The 22,860-nt window shown below is 36.9% G+C and overlaps 1 protein-coding gene across 5 annotated transcripts in view; it reads left to right on the top strand.

Moving 5' to 3' along the window:
* The window catches only part of CNTN5 (contactin 5), a 645,973-nt gene that overhangs the window by 467,647 nt on the left and 155,466 nt on the right, over nucleotides 1-22,860 (top strand). For all 5 annotated transcript variants that reach the window (XM_067567931.1, XM_067567926.1, XM_067567939.1 and 2 more), the window contains one exon: nucleotides 1,056-1,206. In XM_067567931.1, coding sequence (XP_067424032.1) covers nucleotides 1,056-1,206 — 151 coding nt within the window. The remainder of the gene's footprint in view (nucleotides 1-1,055; nucleotides 1,207-22,860) is intronic.

Here is a 22,860-nt window from a genome sequence, read left to right as displayed (position 1 = left end):
CTCTAAGATATCTTTGTATTTGTTGTTATACAGTGAATGCAACATGGCCAGTACAATGCCGCTGTAGTAACTTTAACCTTTTCACATCATAACTTTCTGTGTTGCCATAATAATGCATTTAACCTAGTAGTTGCATTTCATTTCTGGATTTTTTTTATAAAGCAAACAGAACAAATTAAATTGTCCATTTTTAATAATGTCATCACTAAAACTGTCCAAAATAAGGTTTTGAAATTCATACATTGTTGTAGGTGGGGTGAGTTAAGTGAATTTTATGCAAGGCTAGATTAAGAGGTACACAAATCCATGGAATTACAGAGGGAATTACAAAATTTCAGTACTTTAGAGTCATACCATAATACCCTTACTCACATTGTTTAGTATCTTACTCTTCAGATAGACCCATTAAAATCAATGGGACTTTTCAAGGAATAAGGCACTGCTCATCACATATAAAGGTCACTCAGTTAGGCCATTTGTTTTTAAAATATCTCTGACTTTGGAAAAAAAATTGCAGCCAAAATTGTAAATATCTTGACAATAAATTATTTCTAAACAATGAAATCCTTCCAGAAAATTGGGAATAAACATATTCGCAATTTTGCACAGCTGGCTTTCGGGAAGAAAAAGGCAAAACAAATAGTAAACCCATCAACAAATTCTTTGTAACAACTAACAATATCTAACAGCTTTTAGGGAATTTGTGGACTTTAAAATATACTAGTATTTTGAGCTAATGGCTGTAAATAAAAGTACTTAATTTTATTGTTGATTTCTATAGACTTTCTCTAAAACTCCGAGATTTCACAAGTAATCTAATTTTAGTATGTTGATATGAATGACTTCTTGCCAGCTAATAGGATGATTAAATTCTAGTGTTGCTGCTGGAATTGGATGCTGGTTTAATGGCATTTTTGAATAGATGTCATATGATCTGTATTATAATAGATTCCAAACAAATAAGTGAAAATGGATGATAAATCATCCTTTAGAATTCACTGAAATGGAAGGCTATGATTGTTCTTTCTAGAATTAACACATTTTTTTTTTAACAGCCTCAGCTCCCACTTTTGCATTAAATCAGATGAAGAAAACTATAATTATTACCAGGGGCCAAGAAGTTGTCATTGAGTGCAAACCACAAGCCTCTCCAAAACCAACCATCACTTGGAAGAAAGGAGACAAAGCAGTAAGAGAGAATAAGAGGTCAGAAGTCTCTTCAATAAACTAAGTATTAACGCAGTTACATTTACTACTGTGGTTTCATATGGAAAGTACAGCAAGTGACAAGAGGCATACATATGCTATGTATGTAGGAGAGTGCATGTATATTAGAGTTACTAGACAAGTTGATTAGTTTGACAGTAGTAAAATTATCTTCCCTATAGTGGATGAATATTGTTATTAACTTTGAGATCAAAGCTCTGGTAGTTTAAACAATGATGCAGAAAAGGCTAAAAATGTTTTCTTTTATGTTTGTTTATTCCTTGTTCTTCATTTCAGACATGCTGCATTTATAATATGGAGGTGCTATATGTCTTGTGGTTCAGAAGAGGAAAAGTTTGTAGGTTGAGATTGCTATGCTGGTTATATGAGAACATCACATTTGTTTAAGATAGTTTGACAAAGGATCCAAGCTAAGCTTGACAGCTTGTTGACAATGGGGTCCTGCCCAAGGGTGCTTTGAAAAACATTACGCAGAACAACAATACAGTTTTACAACAAGATTCAAGTGTACAGTAAATCATTTTGGTACTTAATGGCACATCTGTGTAACAGGCTCTGTTTGATTAAGTAAATTCTGTTCAGCTCTGTACTTCAAACATAATTTAAGCAGCTGCAGGTCAGATGCCAACTGCAATTGCTTTACACAAGATAACACTTCTATACATTAGAACAGTTTTGCTAGCGTTGACATGGACTTTAAGAATAATCTTATCTTCTTTCTTGTAATGTTATATGAATGGACCACTTAAACTGACTTGTATGGCATTATTCTGAAAGATAAAAGCAAGGTCTTTTTATGCATTTGTACAATACTGATGAAACCCATACAGTTCATCTGTCCTGGTCAGCCGTGGAAAGTGAATGTTATCTTGTTTGATCTTTGCACATGGCAATTTAGTTTAATGTTGTTTGTTTTGTTCTGAAAAAGAAAAAGGGCAACATTTCATATGATTGACTCCTTTTGGCAGGATAAGGCAATGTCATGACATCAACTATTTTACCCATTAATTTATAGATGAGGTTTTGAAATGGCATATTTTGGTAATGTGGGTGTGTAGATACAGGTAAGTTATAATTAATGGTATTCGGTTGATATTAACCATATCAAACACTACAGATGATGATAGCTATCTGTCATTCTTTGTTGAACTTTTGTAGTGATAAAAACAAAAAAGACTTTTGTTTTGTCTGGATTTGTAAAAGCTGACTATTTATTTTTTATTACATTTCTGTTTGTTCAGACCATTTTAATCTAACATTTGTTTGTGTCCTGCCACCTGAGTCTGCTGGTGACAAGTTACAGTCATGAGCTAACAGGAAATGTCTTTGATTAAACTCACCTTCAGTATTTTGTTAATAATAATAGATTGTAGTTCTGTAGAATGTATTCAAAGGGATATAGTTAATTATTTGAAATTTACACACACACTGGCTGATCTGATCCCTTTGTTCCTGCAGTATAGTCATGACTTTGATGGTATATTTGATGTTACACAAATAGGGCCAAATTCTGCCCTTTGTTGATTTTAGTAGAGTTATTTCTGATTTACACTGGTGCAACAGCATGCAGAATTGGGCCAATGCTATCATAAACAGTGAATTCAGTTACACGAAATTTTGATGTTAACCAAATGAAGTGTACTAAAAAAAATAATACAAACAAAACCAATGATCTATAAGTAATGCTATTTTCAGGAAAATAAAATGTGCACTTTTTGGCACACTCGTGGCCTATTATTGATGGTTGAACAGAAGAAGATTCTGAGGGTTACTATGGGCACTTATCTGATGCTTTTTCAAATTTACCTTAATTCTGGTCTAAAAATCTCATGAGAACAGAATTTCATGTTAGATTTCTAATGCTTGCTGGTTCTGGCTGGATTGGAAATATGGTAAAAATAGCCTTTTTTCATCTTATTTATGCTCCTTAGTTTTGACCATAAGTGGAAGGGCACATGAAGAGACATTCAAGATAAAAAGCACTGACTGAACTTTTTCAAGTCTTAAAGATTTTGTTTGTATTCTATTTAGCTTTTAGTCAAATGTACAGAATAGTTCTTATGTTATTCAGAGTGCACCTATCCCTACTGTTTATACCCATGGGAAAAGTCAGTTTAAGAGGAATTCACTTCTGACTTTGTGCACAGAATTCCTAAAACAATAATAGAGTCTGTTTGAAGAGGAGAGGAGTAAGGCCATCATATGAAGGACTGATGTGTTGGGGAAAATGTTCATTTTGTGAGAAAGGAGCCTGTTTTTCATGGACTTAAGAGGATTTTTTGCAGGATTTGCACAAATTACCTACCACACATTTAAAAAAGAAAAGAGAAAGGCAAAAGATCTATTGTTTTGGTAAATATGTTCAATTATTTTTTCAATTAACTTCTTTATATAAAATGATTAACCACTAAGGACTAATAATGTCATCCTAACTACATCCTAAAATAAAACAAAGACAAATTCGCCTATGTAGTTTTCTTCCCCCGCCACAGTTTTATCCTGACCTGCAGTGCCTGCACCATGCACAACTTCTGTTTTACCAATAGCATTTCCACCAGTTTGGTAAAGGAACATGGTGCGCAAAGACATCTCTGACTCTGACTGGATGGTGGTTCTCCAAAAAGACTTCTCCAGCTCAGGGAGAGAAGGAGCATAATTTTGAGACCCTGCTTCTCCCTTCACTTTTACTCCTCTCATTTCTGCTAGAGTCTGCTCACCTCTTCCTTTTGTGCTCCTCAGTACTGTTGGTTGTTCAAATAACCATAATGGCAAAAACACTCACTTTCATGTGCATCTAGCCAGAAGATTATGCCCCTTCCTATCGGACTCAGACTTGGCCATGGTGATCCTTGCATTCACAACCTACAAGTTTATTATTACAACTCGTTATATGTGAAATACAACATGAAACCTTTAAAGAGCTCCAAAATGGAACAAAGTGCAAATACCTTTTGCTTAGCACAGTCATTCTGCATGCATCGCTCTTGCACTTTGCCTTCTGAACTGGGTCTCCATTGAATAGAGTCCAACTCAAGGCCTTGATATTCAAAGTCTTCCTTGGGCTTTACCCTTAACTACCTGAGAGCCAGGTTGTGAACCTTTTGCTTCCACTGATAGGTAGATACTAGAATGAATAGTCCTTTTGATTTCACCTAGAAAAGCTTTGAATATCGGTAGAGAACCTGAGGTTACCCTCAACAAGATCTTAACACATTCAAAATAAAAATAAGTTAATCAGAATAATTTTCCTAGAAGCTGAGAAGGAAGAAAGAGAGAAAATGTTATTGTTATTTCTGGCTTGAAATATTTGGGAGGTGCTTAAATGCTATGGTAATCGATGCCATGTAAGCACTAAGAGGAGTATCCACCATAAATGTTTCCATTGGTTGTCTGAGAATAGTTTAAAATAGTGTTAAGAGCCCTTGCTCATCACATTCTATTTGACTTCTTCACTTTGTATGATGGTAAATTATAGGACTGGTATTAAGTACTTTCCATATTTCTTTGTGCTCCAGATATTAATCTGCATCTGGCTTTTTAGTTCATAGTAATTTTGTAAACATTTCTGGAAAAAGTAAAGGTGGACCAAGGAGGCTGTGTTTTGGTCGAGAGTAGACTTGAAATAGAAGTTTGGTGTTTGTTTAAAGCAATCAAGGCTAGGACCTGGGTTCAAGTTTTGAAACAGAAGTTCTTGACTTTCATGAGGTCTCATGGGGTCTTGCAAGATTTTGGCCGCTAAGTGCAGAAATCATACAAGATCAGCTATCCTTATGGCATTTCAGTCCTCAACCAGATTCAGAAAAGAAGGCCCTTCTCATTTGTAATCAAACCCACGCTCAAACCTCTAGCATCATATTCTAATCTAGACCCTGCTGAAATTTAGGGGAACGGGAAGACTGTTCAGATTTGACAATCCAGTTTGGAGCCTATTTCTAGTGAAAACTAGCTTGGTTCTAGTTTGTAAAGCTACAGAAGGCAGCAAAACAGATGTTTTGACCAAACTTTTCAAGCATACAATAAACCTTGAAAAATACAATATAATTGACTAGAATCTGCTGTCAGTTACACTGATATAAATCTTGAGTAACTCCATTGAATTCAGAGCTCAGACTCTGGCCAAATGTTATTTATAAATGCTTTAAAATACCTTTTGTGCAGGCTTTTGTAAACCAATGATGTTTTATAATGATTTACTACTTCACAAATTTGAGTAAGCCATTTCTCTGTGTACTGTAATCTCTGTTTCATCACTTTTTTTAAGGTCACCTACCTTTCTCCTCTAGATTTATTCTTGCATCAGTGACTGTAGCTGTTGTTTAAACTGATATGCTTGGGGAGTCAAAGGTGTTAAAAAGCTTCATAAGTCCTTTGTTCATCCGTTTTTGTTCCCTCTTACATCCAAAGTATTCTTCTCATTAAATTCATATTGGATTTTCACTCTAGCTCATTATTTCCATTATATAGCCATTAATTATAGTTAAAATAAAATCATCCTAAAGCACTCTAGCAGTGCAAAAATGTTGTTATGACTCTATTATTACTTTCTCATTCAGCTCCCTTTATTTACACAAGTGTAAAGGGGAAAAAAGGCAATTTTTGTCCAACAAACAGCTAACTTGAGGAAGACAATGTTTTTACAGGTGAAATTTGTTTTGGTTTTGGATATGTTTCTTTTTCTTTTGTGGCTAAATAATAATGGAAAGTTCACCAACATCCCTTGTACAGCTAGATTTGCTTTTGGATTATTTTTTTTTTTTTCTGATAGTTTTGAGGAATCACTCCATTTCTATTTGTTGCCATCAAAACATTGCCCTTAGAATGAAGGTCCAGTGGATTTGTGAAAGAAACCCAAGATTCACAGTAAATCACCATCAGCACCACAACCTTTACATGTTTCCCTGCTGGCCCTCAAAACAAAGCATTTGAAGAAGCACATACTGGGGAGGATTGAACATTTAGGAGAGGGGTCCTTGGAGGGATCTATCTTGTGCAAGTTTTCCACCTAATAAAGAGCTGGAAACAACAATTTGTGAGGGACAAATATCCGATAGTTGAATTCAGATATTAATACAACCCTCTTTGTTCTGCACAATCATCCTAGAAATTTCATAACAAGATTTGAGGTGCTTCCGACCTGGTCAAGAACAGTCTGTTTCCCACTATTACGTTGTCATTTCTGGTTCTGGTTTTAGCCACAGCCTGGAACTCAGAGGAAAACAAAAATGGAAAAGAGAGGGAAATAAACAGAAAATGTTAATCTACTGTTTTCAAACATCTGAGAAGTTCTATAGCAGTAAAGCTGGGCAAATAATTGATTTGTTTGGTTTGGTGTCCAATACCAAAACAATTTCATTTCAGGTCCAATGAAAGTAAACATTTTATTTCAGTTTTGTGTGTTGTTTTGTTTTGTTAAATCTAGCTAAATTTCTAAAGAGAACGTCATTTTAGAAACAAAAAACCAGGGTTCCCAGAGGATGAGGGGGATTTTATGAGGATCCAGCAGTGATGGCAGCAGACTCTGCTGCCATCACTGCTGGATCCTCATAAAATCCCCCCTCATCCTCTGGGAACCCTGGTTTTTTGTTTCTAAACACCTGATCCCACCTCACATATTCCAAACACCTGATCCCACCTCACATATTCCCCCAAGGTGACCATCTGCAGCTTATTGACCAGGGTCTTCCCCTCCAGCTTTTGGGTGATGGTCTCCCCCTTCAGGACAGCCGCATGGCTCCTGAGACTGGCACCCAGTCCAGGGCAGTCTTGGGCTGGGATTTCCCCTTGCTCCTGGTCCTGGGCTACAGCAGCTGTTCCCCTGTGAGTCCCTGGTGTCCTGCCCAGAGTTCTCAGGGAGTCTCCAGCCACCTGGCCCTCGTGGGGAAGTTTCACTTGCCTTTGGATGCCCCCTCCCCTCTGGTCCCCCAGAAGTTTGCCTAGCTGTGCTCCAAGAGGTGCTTCAGGATGCAAGGGGAAGGGAACCCCTGGAGAGCCAGCTTCTCCCCCTTCTACCACACAATGAGGGGACTCGGCTGTGGCGGGCAGCTCCTATGTGCATTGCTGCCAAGAGGGGAGTGACTCTAGTGGGCTCTGAAATGCCAGGACTGGTATATAGTTTGTGGGGGCAATGCTCCTGCACAATGTCCCCACCCAATCTCTGCCCATGGCTGGCCCAACCCACCTCTGCCACGCCCCATTTTTCTGCCCTGGGCAGGTGCCCCACTCACCCAGCCCTGTGTGGTGGGGGAGAACGACAAATCAGATGAGAAAATGGAGTGGGGGAGATTGGGAGTAGTATGGATAGTGCAGAGGGGTGAGACTAGGATGTGCTGGATAAGAGACTGGGACTGGACTGAGAAGGCTGAAATGTGGATACTGTGACAGGCTAGGTGAGGAGAATGGGACTAGGATGAGGAGCCAGAGTGATGAAGGGACAAGACTGGGACAGGAACAGAGGCAGAAAGATTCATGCTTGGGGGGAATGGATAGAAGAGTCTGTGTCAGCTAGAGCACACTCCCCTCCATTGCCTGGAATGATAACCAAGATTCCTGAATCTCTTCATCCCTCTGTTGTCAGCAAATATCTGTTGTGGAACTCTCTGGCAAAGCACCTTATCCCCGTCTAGTGCTGATCCATATGGAGGAAGACAGCCTGCTACTGCTAGCAGTTACTCCATTGGCTGAAGTGCAAGAGATCTGTATCGTGGATCTAAAGATTCCAGCCCTGCTGAAAAGTTCCAGAGGGATAGCTGTGTTAGTCTGTATACAGCAAAAACAACGAGAGTCCTGTAGCACTTTAAAGACTAACAAATTTAATTTCTGCAGGCATAAGCTTTCGTGGGCTGTAACCCACTTCGTCAGATGCAAGAAATAGAAATCAGAGAGGAGGTATATATACATCCAAGGGTGAGGAACAACAATGGGGAAGGTAGGTATAAGCAAAGTCCATTCAGTTAGAGTAGTTGAGGCCTATTCACAACCATTGATTAGGAGGTGAGAATGTGTGAACAGTGACAATTACTTCTGGTAATGAGAGAACCATTCCAAGTCCCTATTTATACGATGGAATTTCTTTTATTTCAGTTTATTTTACTAAAATCTTAGAAAATTACACACAAAAGCTATGTTAAAAAGACATTATTAAGGTTATTAATATATATATATAACCTAAACATTATTTAGGTTGCCAAATGAAGCACTGAAGTTAGGAAATGTCAGAATTAAAGTTACAAGGTGGGTGAGGTAATATCTTTAATTGGATCAACTTCTGTTGGTGAGAGAGAAGCTTCCAAGCTTAGGCATAGCTCTTATTTAGGTCTGGAAAATTTAGTCAGTATCACAGCTAAATACAACATGAAACAGATTGTTTAGCATATGTAAAGACATATTTCAAGGGACCATTCAAGGTAAAGTGGCCAGTTAACACCTCTCCAGTCTTAGGGAGAGAAGGAGAGAGAAGAAAAGGTAGAGACAAGCTGGTGTGGGGTGCAAGGTTCAGTGGGTTGTAGTTTGTTCTAATAAACCATCAATGCAGTATCTCTATTCAGTCCATGGTTTTTAGTATAATATGGTGCTTTTGTCTTTTCTTATTTTTCTGTGAGTGTTCATTCAAGAGCATAGTGATTGTCTGGTTTCACCCACGTTATTGTTATTCGGGCATTTAATGGACTGGATTAAAGATACCATATGTTGTGATAGGCATGTGTAGGACCCATGGATCTTGAAAGTTGTGTTGTGGGGAGTGTTAATCATTGTAGATTTTGCATCTGTTATGGCAGGATCTGGTGTTGCTTTGAGTTGGTGTGTCCTGATCTTTGGGGGGATTGCTTCTGATGATAATCTTGGAGAGACGGAGGCATTGTTTGAAGGCCAGAAGAGTTCAGGACAGATTTATTTCAGGACATGGTCCCCATTGAATATGATATCCTGTATGATTTTTATTGTGGAATTGTAAGTGACAACTAGGGATGTGCAGTCCATTATACAGATCCTAAGCTTTTCAATGTAGGCACCCAAAATCAGTGGATGCTTTTGACCTTCTGTGCCTCAATTCCCCATCTGTAAAGTGGGGATAATACTATATCCTCATTTCACTGGAATGTTAACAAAATAAACTGATTAATATTTGAGAAGAACTCAGATACTGTAGTGAGTGTGTGTGCGGGAGAGGCGTAATGTATCTTGTATGGTGAAATTGGTTGCAACATAACTGTGTGGGGTTGCTACAATGTTGTTATAGTGAGATATAAGGAAGTATGAGGCTATTTTTGCATACTTTTCAATTACTTTTGTCATAAACTCAGTTTGATATTAAAACCATTGAACAACCAAAGCCGAGATCTCATACACCCTGATTTTAGTCAGTCTTCCTTTGTTGTTCAATTAGTTGAAGAACACAGAGCACTTAAATCTAAAAATAGGATCACTGAAAAAGCCAAGAATAGAAAGGCTTTTATACTCTCTTGGTCTCTCAGCTAATTCATTTCCACATTTGACAGGTTCTTATTAGAGACTTGCTCTTCACTACTATATTTAAGGATCTGTCATTGTTTCCATTTTGAGTTTCTATTTTCAAAAGATTTATAGCACAGTTCTTTTAAAAAAAAAAAAAAAAAGTGAATTAAAACTGGGCAAGAAGGTTCTGGGTCAATAGGTGAAATTTTACCCAATTTAAAAAACAAACAAACAGATTTTGGTCATTTATGTCACTTTTTTATAAAATATATTCGTGTGATTTTATACTGTAGAGGAATAGTAGCCTCTCTATAGTTAAAGTTGCCACCAGCTTCCATTACAAAGCTATTTTAGTCCCCTATAACTTTAAGGTGCAATACTGGTTTCGGCTGAAAATTGCCATATTTACTGTGAAGGCAAAGGAGTATGATTCTGCAGTCTGTGGAAATTTCACAAAACTGTTTTGTAGTTACAAGCCATTAAACCGTTAACCTCGATGTACAATTTTGACTTTTGTCTAGAGTTTCCTAAGTTCCCTCTAGCTCAAAACTGCTCATCACCACCCCTTCGTGTTTTCTATATGCAGCACTTAGGGTTCCTTGAAAAAGTATGTGCCAACTATATGGGAAGAAAATAGGTTGTAAATAAGTAGGGTTGTCAGCAAGTTTTTTTGAAGATAGTTTTGGGATCCAATCCTGCTTCCATTGATTTTAGTCTAAGTTATGGCCCAGTCCTCTGATAACAGTGAAATTTGGGCTGATGGCTTCAAGGAATGTCTTATTGTAGCCTCTTAAGGCTTCTTCTCATCAGTGCATGGTCTTACTTTTCCACTGGGTTAGATATTCCCTGCTTTGTTTCCTGCCTCCACTTTTTTTCTTAATTCTTGGATAACAAACAAAAACAATCCTACAGCTCCCTAGAGAAGATAAAGTTGAGGAACTCAATAATTCTAAGCTGCAAATTGTCTCAAACTACTTGCTCTGTTGTGCTATGTACACTTCCATTTTCTACCTTCTCATCTCGAGCTAATTATCCGTTGAGCTAACAGTTGATAAATACTGATTCTAACTATGGTTCATTTACTGCAGTTGCTATAAATGGTTACCTGAGTTCCTGTATGTGAGCCACATAGGCAAAACTTGAACAAGTCATTAGTTGCTGAAAGGCTTTCCTTTGCTTAAGACCCCCTAGACTATGACTCTCAGCTTAATTTGTCTTTAATAGAAACTACATCTAAAATTCTTGGGAATTTAAGCATCTAAGTACATGCTACCAACTGATCCCCCACCCCCATTCCCCAATGATACTTTAATGATCATAAAGTAGCGAAGAGAGAAGATTCTGAGGACATTTAGAAAGAGGCACTTCATGACAGAAATTCTTATCTTCCTTGGGGAGTTATGCAGTCACTTCTTTTTACTTTTTGCATAAATCATGGTCTAATTTAGCTGTAGCTTGCTCATAATGGGAATTAGAAATCCAGTTATAAAGTAGAGAAGGGACATAATGATAACCTTGACTATATGATAAAAACAAATAGCAAGATCATCTCTTAGCAAAATAGGATCTTTGTTCAAGAACAATGCTCTTGTGTTATATTAAACTGGTTAAAAAAGTAGATCATGTAATTTTTTTTCCGTGCTGTTAAACAACTCTTATTCTGATAGGAAAATCTCAATTCTCTTACTTCATAAGGGAGAGTGAAAACAGGAAAAATGTGCAATCTGGTCAAGTTTATTTAGTATAATACCCCTACATTGAAGCCACCCCTTCATTCAAGCCATTTACTGTCATTACAAGAGTTAGTTCCAGGATATATATTGCCAGACAGACATAAAAGGAAGATAAAGAAAAAGAGGGAGGAACAATTAACTGAACTCCATCTTTATGTTGCTGGCATTTGAGTTCCTTTTATCCTCATCTCTCTCTCCTCCTCTTGGACTTACTTCTAGACAGAATCTCTGTGATGTTGAAGGGACTAGCTTATCCAGTTAGCTCTTCATATCCTCTGACACTCGGTACTTCTTCAGAAACAATGCCAGGCCATTGTAATGTTCTTCATTCATAAACAGTGCCAGAGTACAATCTTTACTTTAAATCCAGGACACAGAGCCCTAGCAATCTAATAGATGAAGCACTGGACCAAGACCCAACAGTTCTGGACTTTGTTTCCAGTTCTGACACTGATCTGTTGTGTGATGTTGGGCAAGTTGCTGACCTCTCTGTGCTTCTGTTTCTCTGCCTGCCTTCTCTTGTCTATTTAGATTGTAAGGTCTTTAGGGTAGGGACTGTGTCTCGCTATCTGTTTGCACAGTGCCTAGCACAACAGGGCCTTGGTCTCATTTGGGGCCTATAGTTACAACATTAATGCAAATAATAATAATAGTACCCACACACAGAGTGAGGTGTTTGTGGTGCAAAAATGATTTAAAGTCTATAGAATTTGGTTTCTTAATTAAGAAGCAAAGAAGATAATTAGAAAAAAAAAGTCCCAGAGAAGGAAGGACAGTCCCACAAACTAAGATTAGGGGAGGGGCGTCCTGTGAATCTTCTGAGAGAGTATATAGGTTTCAGGAATATCCATCTAGTAATGGCATGGGGTACATCATTTAAGGTTTTTTTTCAAACTTCGCTTACCATCTCTTCATGCCAAAGCACTCAGTGTCCAGTGCCGAATTGGAGACTACAACACAAAGGCCTGAACATATATGGCAGTTTAACACACGGGCTGCAAAATTAATTCTGCAACAGGGAAGCCCTTTCCAGAGGCAATTCTGATTTGACATAAATGTAACATGGCTGATATGTCCCTTGCATCACAGCAACACCTACAGCACCAGGAATTATTGAGCTTTATTGTAGATGTGAAGCTATTTCTAGATTTAGAGTCACCGAACCTTTGGGTTAAGATTAGGGTTAAAGATGTTGTTAATTTGGCACCCTCTGCTGTTATATACTCTGTCATTCTCTTGTCCATCCAACTTGAAAATTCACAGAACATCAGGTTTTGCATGCTAATTACTCCAAGTAAAAATGGATAGTTTTGTGCTGCTCTCTGAAAAGCTTCAGTATGCTTTGTAGAAAACTAAATTTAAAAAAATAGACTTCAGGTACATGATATTAAGAAAAAAAGGTGTGTTTGAAAGTAGCTCCTCCACGGAATTGGTAAAGGGATAGACAGACTTTGATCTGTAGGTCATTTTACTCTAATCTCACAAACGTCAAATGGAGTCAAAAGATAGTGATCCTTTGAACACTGAGCTTTTGCAAAATGAGTGTTGAGGTCTCAGTCCAATATCTAGTGAACAGGTTTTGAAATTGCACAAACCACAATTACATTTGCCACTAATTTGACACCCTATTGACATTCTCAGCTGCCTGGCCTTCTAAGTATTGAATGGGATTGAATGAGCTTGCACATGCCTTTCACATCTAGAGGGCGGTTGGTATCTAAAGGTTAGGGCAGAGGGACATTGGTGAGTCTTGCACTTAAACTATCTGTTTGTATTGTGGATTGAGAATATCAGTGTCTGTGGATGTCAATCCCATAGTTTTCACAAGCATAAATGCACTTAACTTTTAAAGGGATGAGTTAATTTAAACATCACATATGTGCCTGAAAGGTTTGTACCTATTTTTGTTATAAGCAGAAACTAAGATTATTGTAGCTGCGATAGATATTTTTTAATTTATAGTTTATTTTATGCGTTTGATAGGATTTCATAAATCATCAGTTTCTCATGTTTATTAATTGTCCATTGTATTGCTGGTGTCAGGCACTATCATGATGACATCAGTCTCGTACCCTGCCCTGATCAATATAAATGTTTATGCAACTTGCACACACTGTGGGTGGATCAGACGCTTCTGCATTTAAGTCAAAGATAAAACTCCCATTAATGTCAATGGGCCTGGATTTTGCTCTTTTATCTAAGACCCTTCTGTTTTGCATGTTCCTTTCAATATTTGTCATTAGAGAGCTCTTTTGCTACTGCTCATAAAACAAATGAGAGACAATTGTATAAATGCTAGAGGGAAAGAAATCCTATTTTTAAAGAGTATATGCAACTGCCTTCCATCATAGTCAAGTTAAAAATTGAAGGAGGCTTTTTGTTTTAAATAGATCAGCAGTAAAAGGAGAGAATTCACTTACTTAAAAAAGAAAGAAAGAGAAAGAATTGAGCCAACTGCCAGCATGGTATATGCAAAGTCATTCAGTGAGCATTCATCAATATTTTCCCCTCCGCCCTTCAATATGCCATTTTCTACATTCTCTTTTATTATTTCTTGTCCAGTATTTGTAAGTCCTCACAATGCGTTATCAGACACTAATGTACTTAATGTGCTGTTTTTTCCCAGATTAATAATAAAGACGTTAAGTAAAACTAGGCCCAACATTAATAACCTGCTGCACCTCACTGGAACACTTACCTAACATAATACATTGCCTTTTATTAGCTGTCCTTCAGCCCATTGTCCGTATAAAGGTCAATAGGTTTTTTACAGTATACTTACTACAAGAGTGACTCTTATCTCTTTGGTATGTTTGAGCTGAAGCTAATCACCTTAAAGATGAGAAATGTGTGATTTCAACCATGGTGCCATTATATTCACTGTGCTAACAGTTGTTAAAACATCCCTAAAGGATGAAAAATTTACAGATTCCAGTTAAAAATTCAGGAAGTTGTATTAGAAAAGTATGTTATTTTCATGTCGGCTGACTTAAGGAGACCATGCATAAAATATTTTCATCACATTGTCTAATATTGCTGGAAAGTGATGATATGGTGTCATACAGGGTGATGTAAGTCAGAAAACATAGTAAGAGCAAAATGCACTTTCTCAGACTGTTAGGTGTGTGGTATAGCATCCAAAATCCCTTTGGTTTTTAGAGAGCTCTGTGAATAATCCAAACACAAAGGCTCTCCGTGCTCTCCTTTTTCCTATTTTTGTGGCAGCGGTCACCTTTTTCAGAGTACTCTTAGCCAACCTTTACTGATTTCTCTGCAGGGACGATATTAATTCTTCAAGGATATCTCTCTTTAGCGTTCTCTTTGTATCACCCTTCATCCCCTTCTTTCTCCCCATTTGCTCCAACAGACATATTTCTAGTTCTTCTGTGGTTTTCTCAAACCCTCTTTCTATCCCATTTTGGAGATATTCTTGACCACTTAACAACATTTGTAGTAGCTATACAATCCAAAGTCCCAATCCTCTGTGAGGTGCCTCTGGTATGGATCCTGTCTCCTATAAGGTCCACCAGAAAATTAATAAATTCATAGAGTCCATGGGACCAGAGTGATCATCAAGTCTGTTCTCTTGTAGAACACAGGCCATAGAACTTCCCCAAAATAATTCTTAGAGCATATAATATAATATATATAATAGGCATCCTTTGGTCTTGAGAAACCATGGGTATGTACCCCTGAGAGGTAAAAAATTTTCTCAGTTGGTTTTATGGCAACCGTGGCTGTTGCTGAAGAGACCCACTCAAGAAAGACAATCTCTGCTGCATTTGTCACATTTAAAGGTGGTGTTTCAACCCTTTGGGGTCTGCTTCTATGAGCTCTTTTCTCCTTTGCTAAGATGGACTGTTTCCTCTTATAGCTTTGGGGACCTTTATCGAGATCTTGTTTCTAAAGGCTGAGGTCCTGAGTCTGATCTCCCCAGTTATCCATATCCATGTTCATTTCTTTGAGGTCTCGCTTGTACACATTCTTGAAACACAATTTTGGGCATCCTTTAGGTCTTTTTCCAGATGCCGATTCTCCACAAAGGATATCCTTTGGGATGGCACCCATCATTCATTCAGCCCAAGCCAGAAGAGGTATCTCTGTTTAAGGAGTGTTTGCATGCTGAGTATGCTGGCCTGCTTGAGCATCTCAGTGTTGGTGACTCTGTCCCTCCAGGAGATTCCAAAAATTCGATGAAGACAATGCATATGAAAGCTGTGGGGCATTTTTTTGTGATGAGAGTATAAGGTCCATGTCTCGCTCCCGTATAAAAGTGTACTGATAACACATGTACGAAACACACAGATCTTTGTGTGTTCTGTCAGTTTTGCTATACCCTTTTGCTCAGTCTAGATATTGTTGTGTCAGCTTTTCCACTGCGGATGTTGAGTTCCGTTTCAAGTGAAAGGTTGATTGTGATAGTGGACCCCAACTATGTGAACTCGTTCACCATTTCAAGTTCATAATTACTGATGTTAATAGAGGGTGTTCTTCAACTTCTTGGTATATTATGTTCATCTTTTTTAAGCATATAGTAAGCCCGAAGTCTTGGCAGACTTTGGAAAAACTGTACATGAAATTTTGGAGATGGGCTTCTGTGTGGGTTGTCACTGCTGCATCATCAGCGAAGTAGAAGTGTTGGATAAGGACCTCCCAAGCAAACTTTTGAGAAAAATATCCAAGCTTGATTTTAAAATTGTCCATGATGGGGAGTCTACCACAACCCTTGATAAGTTGTTCCAATCGTTAATTACTCTCACTGTTAAAAATGTACACCTTATTTCCAGTCTGAATTTTTCTAACTTCAGTTTCCATCCATTGGGTCTTGTTATATCTTTCTCTGCCAGATTGGAAGTCCATTATTAAAAATTTGTTCCACATGTAGGTACTTATGAACAAATCCTGATTTCCTTCACCAAAAATAAAAACGCCAGGTCTTCTTTCAGTTATCAGCTGAAAAGATTTTTTTTTTCTTTTTCTTTTTGAAGAGCCTCTTAGTAAGCTTCCTTCATCAACAAGAATGGAATCAATTCTTTTGCTGTGATTTTCATTATTTTTCTTACCCTCTCTTTCATTCTGTATTATCTCAGTCACAGTGCAATGTTATTCTTGACTGCTGTGGGTGTTTCTCCCTTGAACCCATGTTTCTTCATCAATTACCAAATGTACCCTAAACAGGCATTTTTTCTGTGATCATTCTTTCTTGAAAATTTTTATTTCACCTTTGTAATACTGGAAAAGGAGTAGGGACTGTGTGTACTTCCAACTTGGTAGAGTGCCTTACACGTTGTAGGTACTACCACAATCTAAGTAATAATAAAATATATTCTTCCTCAGAAACAGAAGTTAAAAGTCTCTTTTTAGACCACATTACAGGAAATTCTAATTTTCTTTACAAAAAGTAGTTGTATGTTGAATGGCAGTTCATGTTGTAATACTAAGGTGAAATTATGCACTGTGACTATAATCATATTTTTGTAAGCTTTTAGCCATTATTTTGAAAATGTTATGCTATTTAACACACACATGCAGTGTATTATCTTTTATTATAGGCTATAATTTGGAAAGTGAAATATTTTATACTATAAGTAAATAACTATTTAAAATGAAGATTTAAAAAAAATGTTTAGCATGAATGCACTTTTAATTTACTTTAGACCTTAAGTAAATTCAAGGGAAAACTCAGATAAACAATACTGACATCGTTATTGACACCTCAATAACTGCAAATGAGTCTCCCTCAGCCTACCTCCTGATTCTTACATTTTGCCTAATTCTGATTTCACGCGTCGGTAAGTTCTGAACAATCCATGTCTCAAAGCAAATCATGTACTAATTTTGCTCTGACAACCTTATAATGGGAATTTGAATACTTATTAAATTTTTCTTGTGAAAAACAGAGGGGAGAAAAAGCCCCTCTGTGTTTTCTTTGCCTCAATAAAGTGATATTGGAACTGCTCATTTTTCACTATGAAATCTCATTTTTAATAACAAGCTCCCATTTGGAGCACCACATGTCTTGTTTCTAAACAACTTCCCTTCCTGATAAAAGGTTTTTCCGGAACCTTGAATTCCTTGTTTATGTGAAGCAAAGTGCACTCAGCAGAAGCTCCATTAAGGACAAAGAGGAGGCAGCCCTTGCAACAACATATACCTAAGAGATTATTTGTTTCATCCTGAGTCAAATTTTCAACACTCATCCATGATAATATGCAAATCACAGGTATTATTGTTGGTGTTTTTATATACACTATGCCCTTTCTCACTTGAATAGGATCAAGTCCATACAATAACCTTTTGTTGTTCATTGAATTTCCACTCAAAACTATTGTACATCCTATCTGATATTCCATCAATACACAGCAGCTCCTAAAATCAAATGTCTTCTTAAAAGACTCATGAGCCTCAGATTGCTGAACTTAAACACACATACTTTCTCCTTTCTCCTTTGAGATTTAATTCCTATTTGACGTCTGGCTAATGCCTCATGGCTCAAACTCTAGCTTCATCTGACATTCAGAGAAATGTGTGTACTGGAAGATATAATCCAGATTGTGTAGCAAAGAGAGCCCCTGGTGTCTAATATAAGCGCCTATAAAAAAAAAATCTTGGTCATTACTACAGTAGATAAATTCTTATTTATTAAAAATCATTTTTTCCTTAGCATGGGGTTGCCTGTTCCATCGGAAGTAATTTTCCCAATACTTAATGAAAGAATTTTCATTGCATAAACATAATATTAAAATGAACCAGTTCAGACACTTCCACCAGAACCCCTGAGTGTAGAGAGTTATTGAATGAAACTGACTGTACATAGCACAAATAATAAAGCTGACACCCAGTCTTTTTGTGGCTAGGTATTGAGGAAAATCTCAGAATACCCTGAACTCTTTCACTTTGATTTTTACAATTTAGACAGTTTAACTGAACCCTTATCAGTTTATTAGCTTGCTTACTTTTTTAATGTAATATATTTTCTTTTGGGGGTGAAGATGTGAGAATATTAGGAAAAAAAATATTTTTTTAAAAAAACTCCCATTGTTCCACTAAGTCAAAAATCACTATTTAACTGGAATTGTTGTCGTCCTTCCATTACAGCTAGTTATATAACATTTATATAATGCTGTCAATGTACACTGAGCTTTACACAGAAAGAGAATGCACATAACCTATCCAGAAACATTTACTATCTAAGGGCTTCTATCCAGCCATGTCCTGTAATCTTTCACCTCCGCCCATCTTCCCTCTCTCCCCCCCCCCCCAAAAAAAAAAAAAAAGGCCAGCTTTTTACTTACTGTTTGCTCATTTTGTAGGCATGGGCTACTGGCTTGTCTCCTTCTGGTTATTTCCAAATAGGAAGTCCTACTGCCCTTTTATAACGTCATACTGTCTTCTGTGTATGTAGGTATTTATACTGAGCTCATCATCATGCCTTCTGAATCCTTTTCACAGGATGACTGCATAACATATGCAACCCTTTTTTCTACAAGTACTGGATGTCTTCATGGGGCAGCCACAGATAGCCCACTCTTCCACTATGACAGCAGTACTAAACAATTACTCCAGTGAGTCCTGCTCATCTTCCACAACTTACAAGGGAAACTGGAGATGACATTCCAGAATGCATGGAAATCCCACAAAATTTGAGAGTCTTCCCTTCTGTCCTACAAGATCAACTTTTAGGCTTCATCCTGAGATTTCTAGTTCTTCCTACTAAGCCAGTGTCTGGCCAAGATGAGGGCCTGAATAAAGAAGAATTGGCTGCAGCTCAATGCATATAAAACAGGTTATGCTGACTGACGGTAAAACAATAGGAGAGATGGCAGGGATATCAGGTCTCATGGTTCCGTAGTTATGCCCCAGATTCACAACCAAGATCTTTGATCTTCTGCTGATTCTGGAGGCTCAGATAGCACCAGCAGAAAGAAAGTCTTGCTATCTATGCTTAGCCGAGCAATTGTGACCTTTCCTTCAGCCATGGTTATTAGCAGAGTTGTAGAAAACTCTGGAGCTAAGTTCAGGAGAGGCTGGGAACTGTAGGAAATAAGGTTTGTTTTGTTTAAGTTCTCTATCACATAATCATAAGATGTATTTGAAAATATTGATATTGAAATTTATAAGAAATAGATACTAATCTCAGTCTATAAATGAAAACATAACTGTAAAAAGCTAAAATGGAAGCAATGAGAGATTCTCATTATATCTATTAAGAAAAACTAAGAGAGCTGTAAAAATTGGAAGTCAACTCCTACTGAGGAAGATAGAAAGAAAGATTAATTCTGGCAAGTCAAGTATAAAAGTACAATAAAGCAGGCCAAAAAAGAATTTGAAGAATTTGCAACTAGCAGAAGACCCAGAAATTAACAGCAACATTTTTTTAAGTACATCAGAAGCAGAAAGCCTACCAGACAATCACTAGATGGCTTGAGGTGCTAAAGGAGTTCTCAAGTGAGACAAGGACATTGCACAGAAGCTAAATTACTTTTATTTTTTATTTTTATTTTTATTTTTGCATCAGTTTCCACTGCAGAGGATGTAAGGGAGATTCCCACACCTCAGCCATTCTTTTTTAGGCAACAAATCTGAAGAACTGTCCTAGACTGAGATGTCGAAAAAGGAGGTTCTGGAACAAAATGATAAATGAAACACTTTGACACTTGAGGAGGCACTTTAATCTAAAAAAGATGATACAATGTATCAATCAGTACTAAGCAGCAGGTGCCTTTAATAATTTTAAAAATAAAATTAAATATTTCAACTATTGTTTTACGTCATGACGTCAGTACTAGTAGTGTATGTAATGCATATAAGCACATAAAATAAAATTTTAGAAAAACAGAATTCTGAAAAAAATGGAATTCCAAAACAAATTTTCAGCATTCCAAAATCAAATTTCAGAACTTCCCAAAATGAAAATTTTTAAAAATGCATATAATTTTTTTGTTTGGAAATATTTTTTCCATGGGAATGCTCATCAAATTTGGCACATTTTCAAAAGTTTAAATTTCAACAAAAATACATTTTCCATTAAAAAAATGAAAATTTTCCAACAAGCTCTACTCCAGAGTCCCAGTCCAGTGTGCAGTCCACTAAACTAAACTGCTTTCCAAATCTTCGGAGATTCCTAAATATCTGTGTCTGAATTGATATCACACAAATATTACTGAAGCTGAAGGAACTAGTATGAAATAGGTGACTGAATGAACAAAAGTGATGAAATCAGGTAATTCTTCTCAACTAAAATGTAAACATTGAGATTTTGAGTAGTAAGATAGAAAAGATTCAGCTCATTCCAAAAAGGGCTGAAAACTAGTTTTTGGACTGTTCAACACCAAATTTGCCACTGAAAGAGATTTTGTCTGTTGCAGTCCAAGAGGTGAATATTGATGAATTAGGTATTCTTGAGAACGAGGTATTTTCTGTGCTGCATCATCATCAAAACATAACTATAAAAATGTCACTCGTCCCTGTTCAGGGCCTCCCAGCAGCTCAGACAATAGCAGTGTCTGTTTTGTCTTGGATGTGAAAAAAACTATAAACGAGTAACTATATCTTAAATGCAACTAAAGGCAAACACTTGGACTTGATAAGAAAGTTGCAACCTTCTTTAATGCTTACACTGCCTTCAGTATAGCACAAAATGAGCAATTTAAAGAAGCAATGGAAGCAATTAATATGTTGTCAGATAGGTTCAAGTTCTCAAGTCCAGAATACAAAATTGCAAATGAAAAATAAAGAACATTGACATCAATTCAAGTTGGCTGGTCAAACACAGGATATGACTTTATAATGGCCGCAAGCATTTCAAGGAAAATGCATTCTTACCTAATGCTCTTGATTCTGTGTCTGAAAAAGAATTCCATTTGCTCATAGAATAAAAATAAAATGAAAAGCATGACTGAACTTCTTTCCTGAATGTCAAATGTATGGTTGTTCAAACAATATTTAAACTTTGTTGAGAAGGAAGGAACACCTCACTCACTCCAAAAGCACATAGTGGAAGTTCAAAAATTCTTCCATAACTATCATCAACCTCATGGCTGGATGACTGGAAAAGGAGGATTGATGCCCCAGATTCTTAATGTCACTCAGTGGAACTCTCAGGAAGATTTTGTTTCTATATTTACATTCAACTACTGTAAATTGATATTTGCACTTAGCAGGAGGAGGACTTTGATCAATCACATGCATTTTACACAAGGGACTGTATGGAAAGGCACTAAATTTACCAAAGCAATTAAAAGACATTTCAGGGAGTCTTGACAAATTACAGGCTGATGACACTGCTGTCAGATTCTCAGTGGAAAGCTGGCTTGATCTAATTAACAGCAAAGACCTGCAGACACAGAAGGACAAAACTGAAAAACAACTCAGCAGCTATGGAACCTTTCCATTGCTTAGGCAATATGAGTGATCCCCAATACAAAAATCATAGAATGAGCCAATAACAGAAAGAAGAGCTGAAATGTGGCTGATGAAACATTATCTTGAGTTTCTCCTTTCTCTTCCAGCATTTAAAATTGAAGATCCAGATTTCTAACCCAAAACTGGTTGCAAAGGAAGTTGTTATAGTTCATTGCATCAAAATAGTGCAAAATTATGGGATTAAAATCCCAGAAGATGAAACAGTTGAATTCAGGTAGAATCAAAAGACCACATTTTTAAGTTTTAGTGACATTCAATTGGTATAAGGAAGAGAATAACTTGAATTAGTTTTCTGTGTCCACTTGAAATAGGTCCTGGTTGTACCCCTAAATCTGAAAATTCTCCTTAATTGAAAATACTTAAAAGAAAATCATGACCAGACAGAAAAATGAACGGGAAAGAAAGGAACAAATAGCTCTCTGTTCTGTACTTCCATAATAAAAACACTAGCTAGATGAATTCAGCAACAAAGAACAAACACCAACCACATATATTATTCTGATTTTTATTTATAGCATAGCAACATCAAAGAACCACAAACAGAGTTTTAGTGTCCCATTGTGCTACTCACTGTACAGATGAATAACAAACATCCCTATTCAGCTCACAATCTGGGATGTAGATTTTGCAATTTGTGATGCTCATGTAAGCAGATTTCATTCTACATAGTAGAAATTTATTTAATTATTTAAATTCTAGGAATTCAATGGTTTAATGTATAATTAGTATTTTGTTTATGTAAAAAGGCAGGATTGACAATTTGTCTCAAGACACTTTGCTTGACATGAAATGAAAGCATGACATAAATTAAAAGACTTTGTAGTATTATTAGTGAGAAGGCTATTCAGAATGACGTGAAAACAATAGAAATATTTTCCATGACACATGCTCAAACTCTTGTCAGATTTTCTCTAGAAGCTAAACGCAGTGTATGATGAGGATGTGGGATTTGATCTGTGCTTTTTGGTGAGATACTGTAAAGTGCATTTCTATGAGAAAAAGCACAGGAAAATCTAATACGTTA

The sequence above is a fragment of the Emydura macquarii genome, unplaced genomic scaffold (genome assembly GCF_026122565.2).
Source record: "Emydura macquarii macquarii isolate MOO-44397 ecotype Brisbane River unplaced genomic scaffold, CSIRO-AGI_Emac_v2 contig_318, whole genome shotgun sequence".
In the NCBI taxonomy this organism is placed as follows: domain Eukaryota; kingdom Metazoa; phylum Chordata; order Testudines; family Chelidae; genus Emydura; species Emydura macquarii.
Note: the sequence above shows the minus strand (reverse complement) of the source record. Positions and strands in the feature narration are given on the sequence as shown.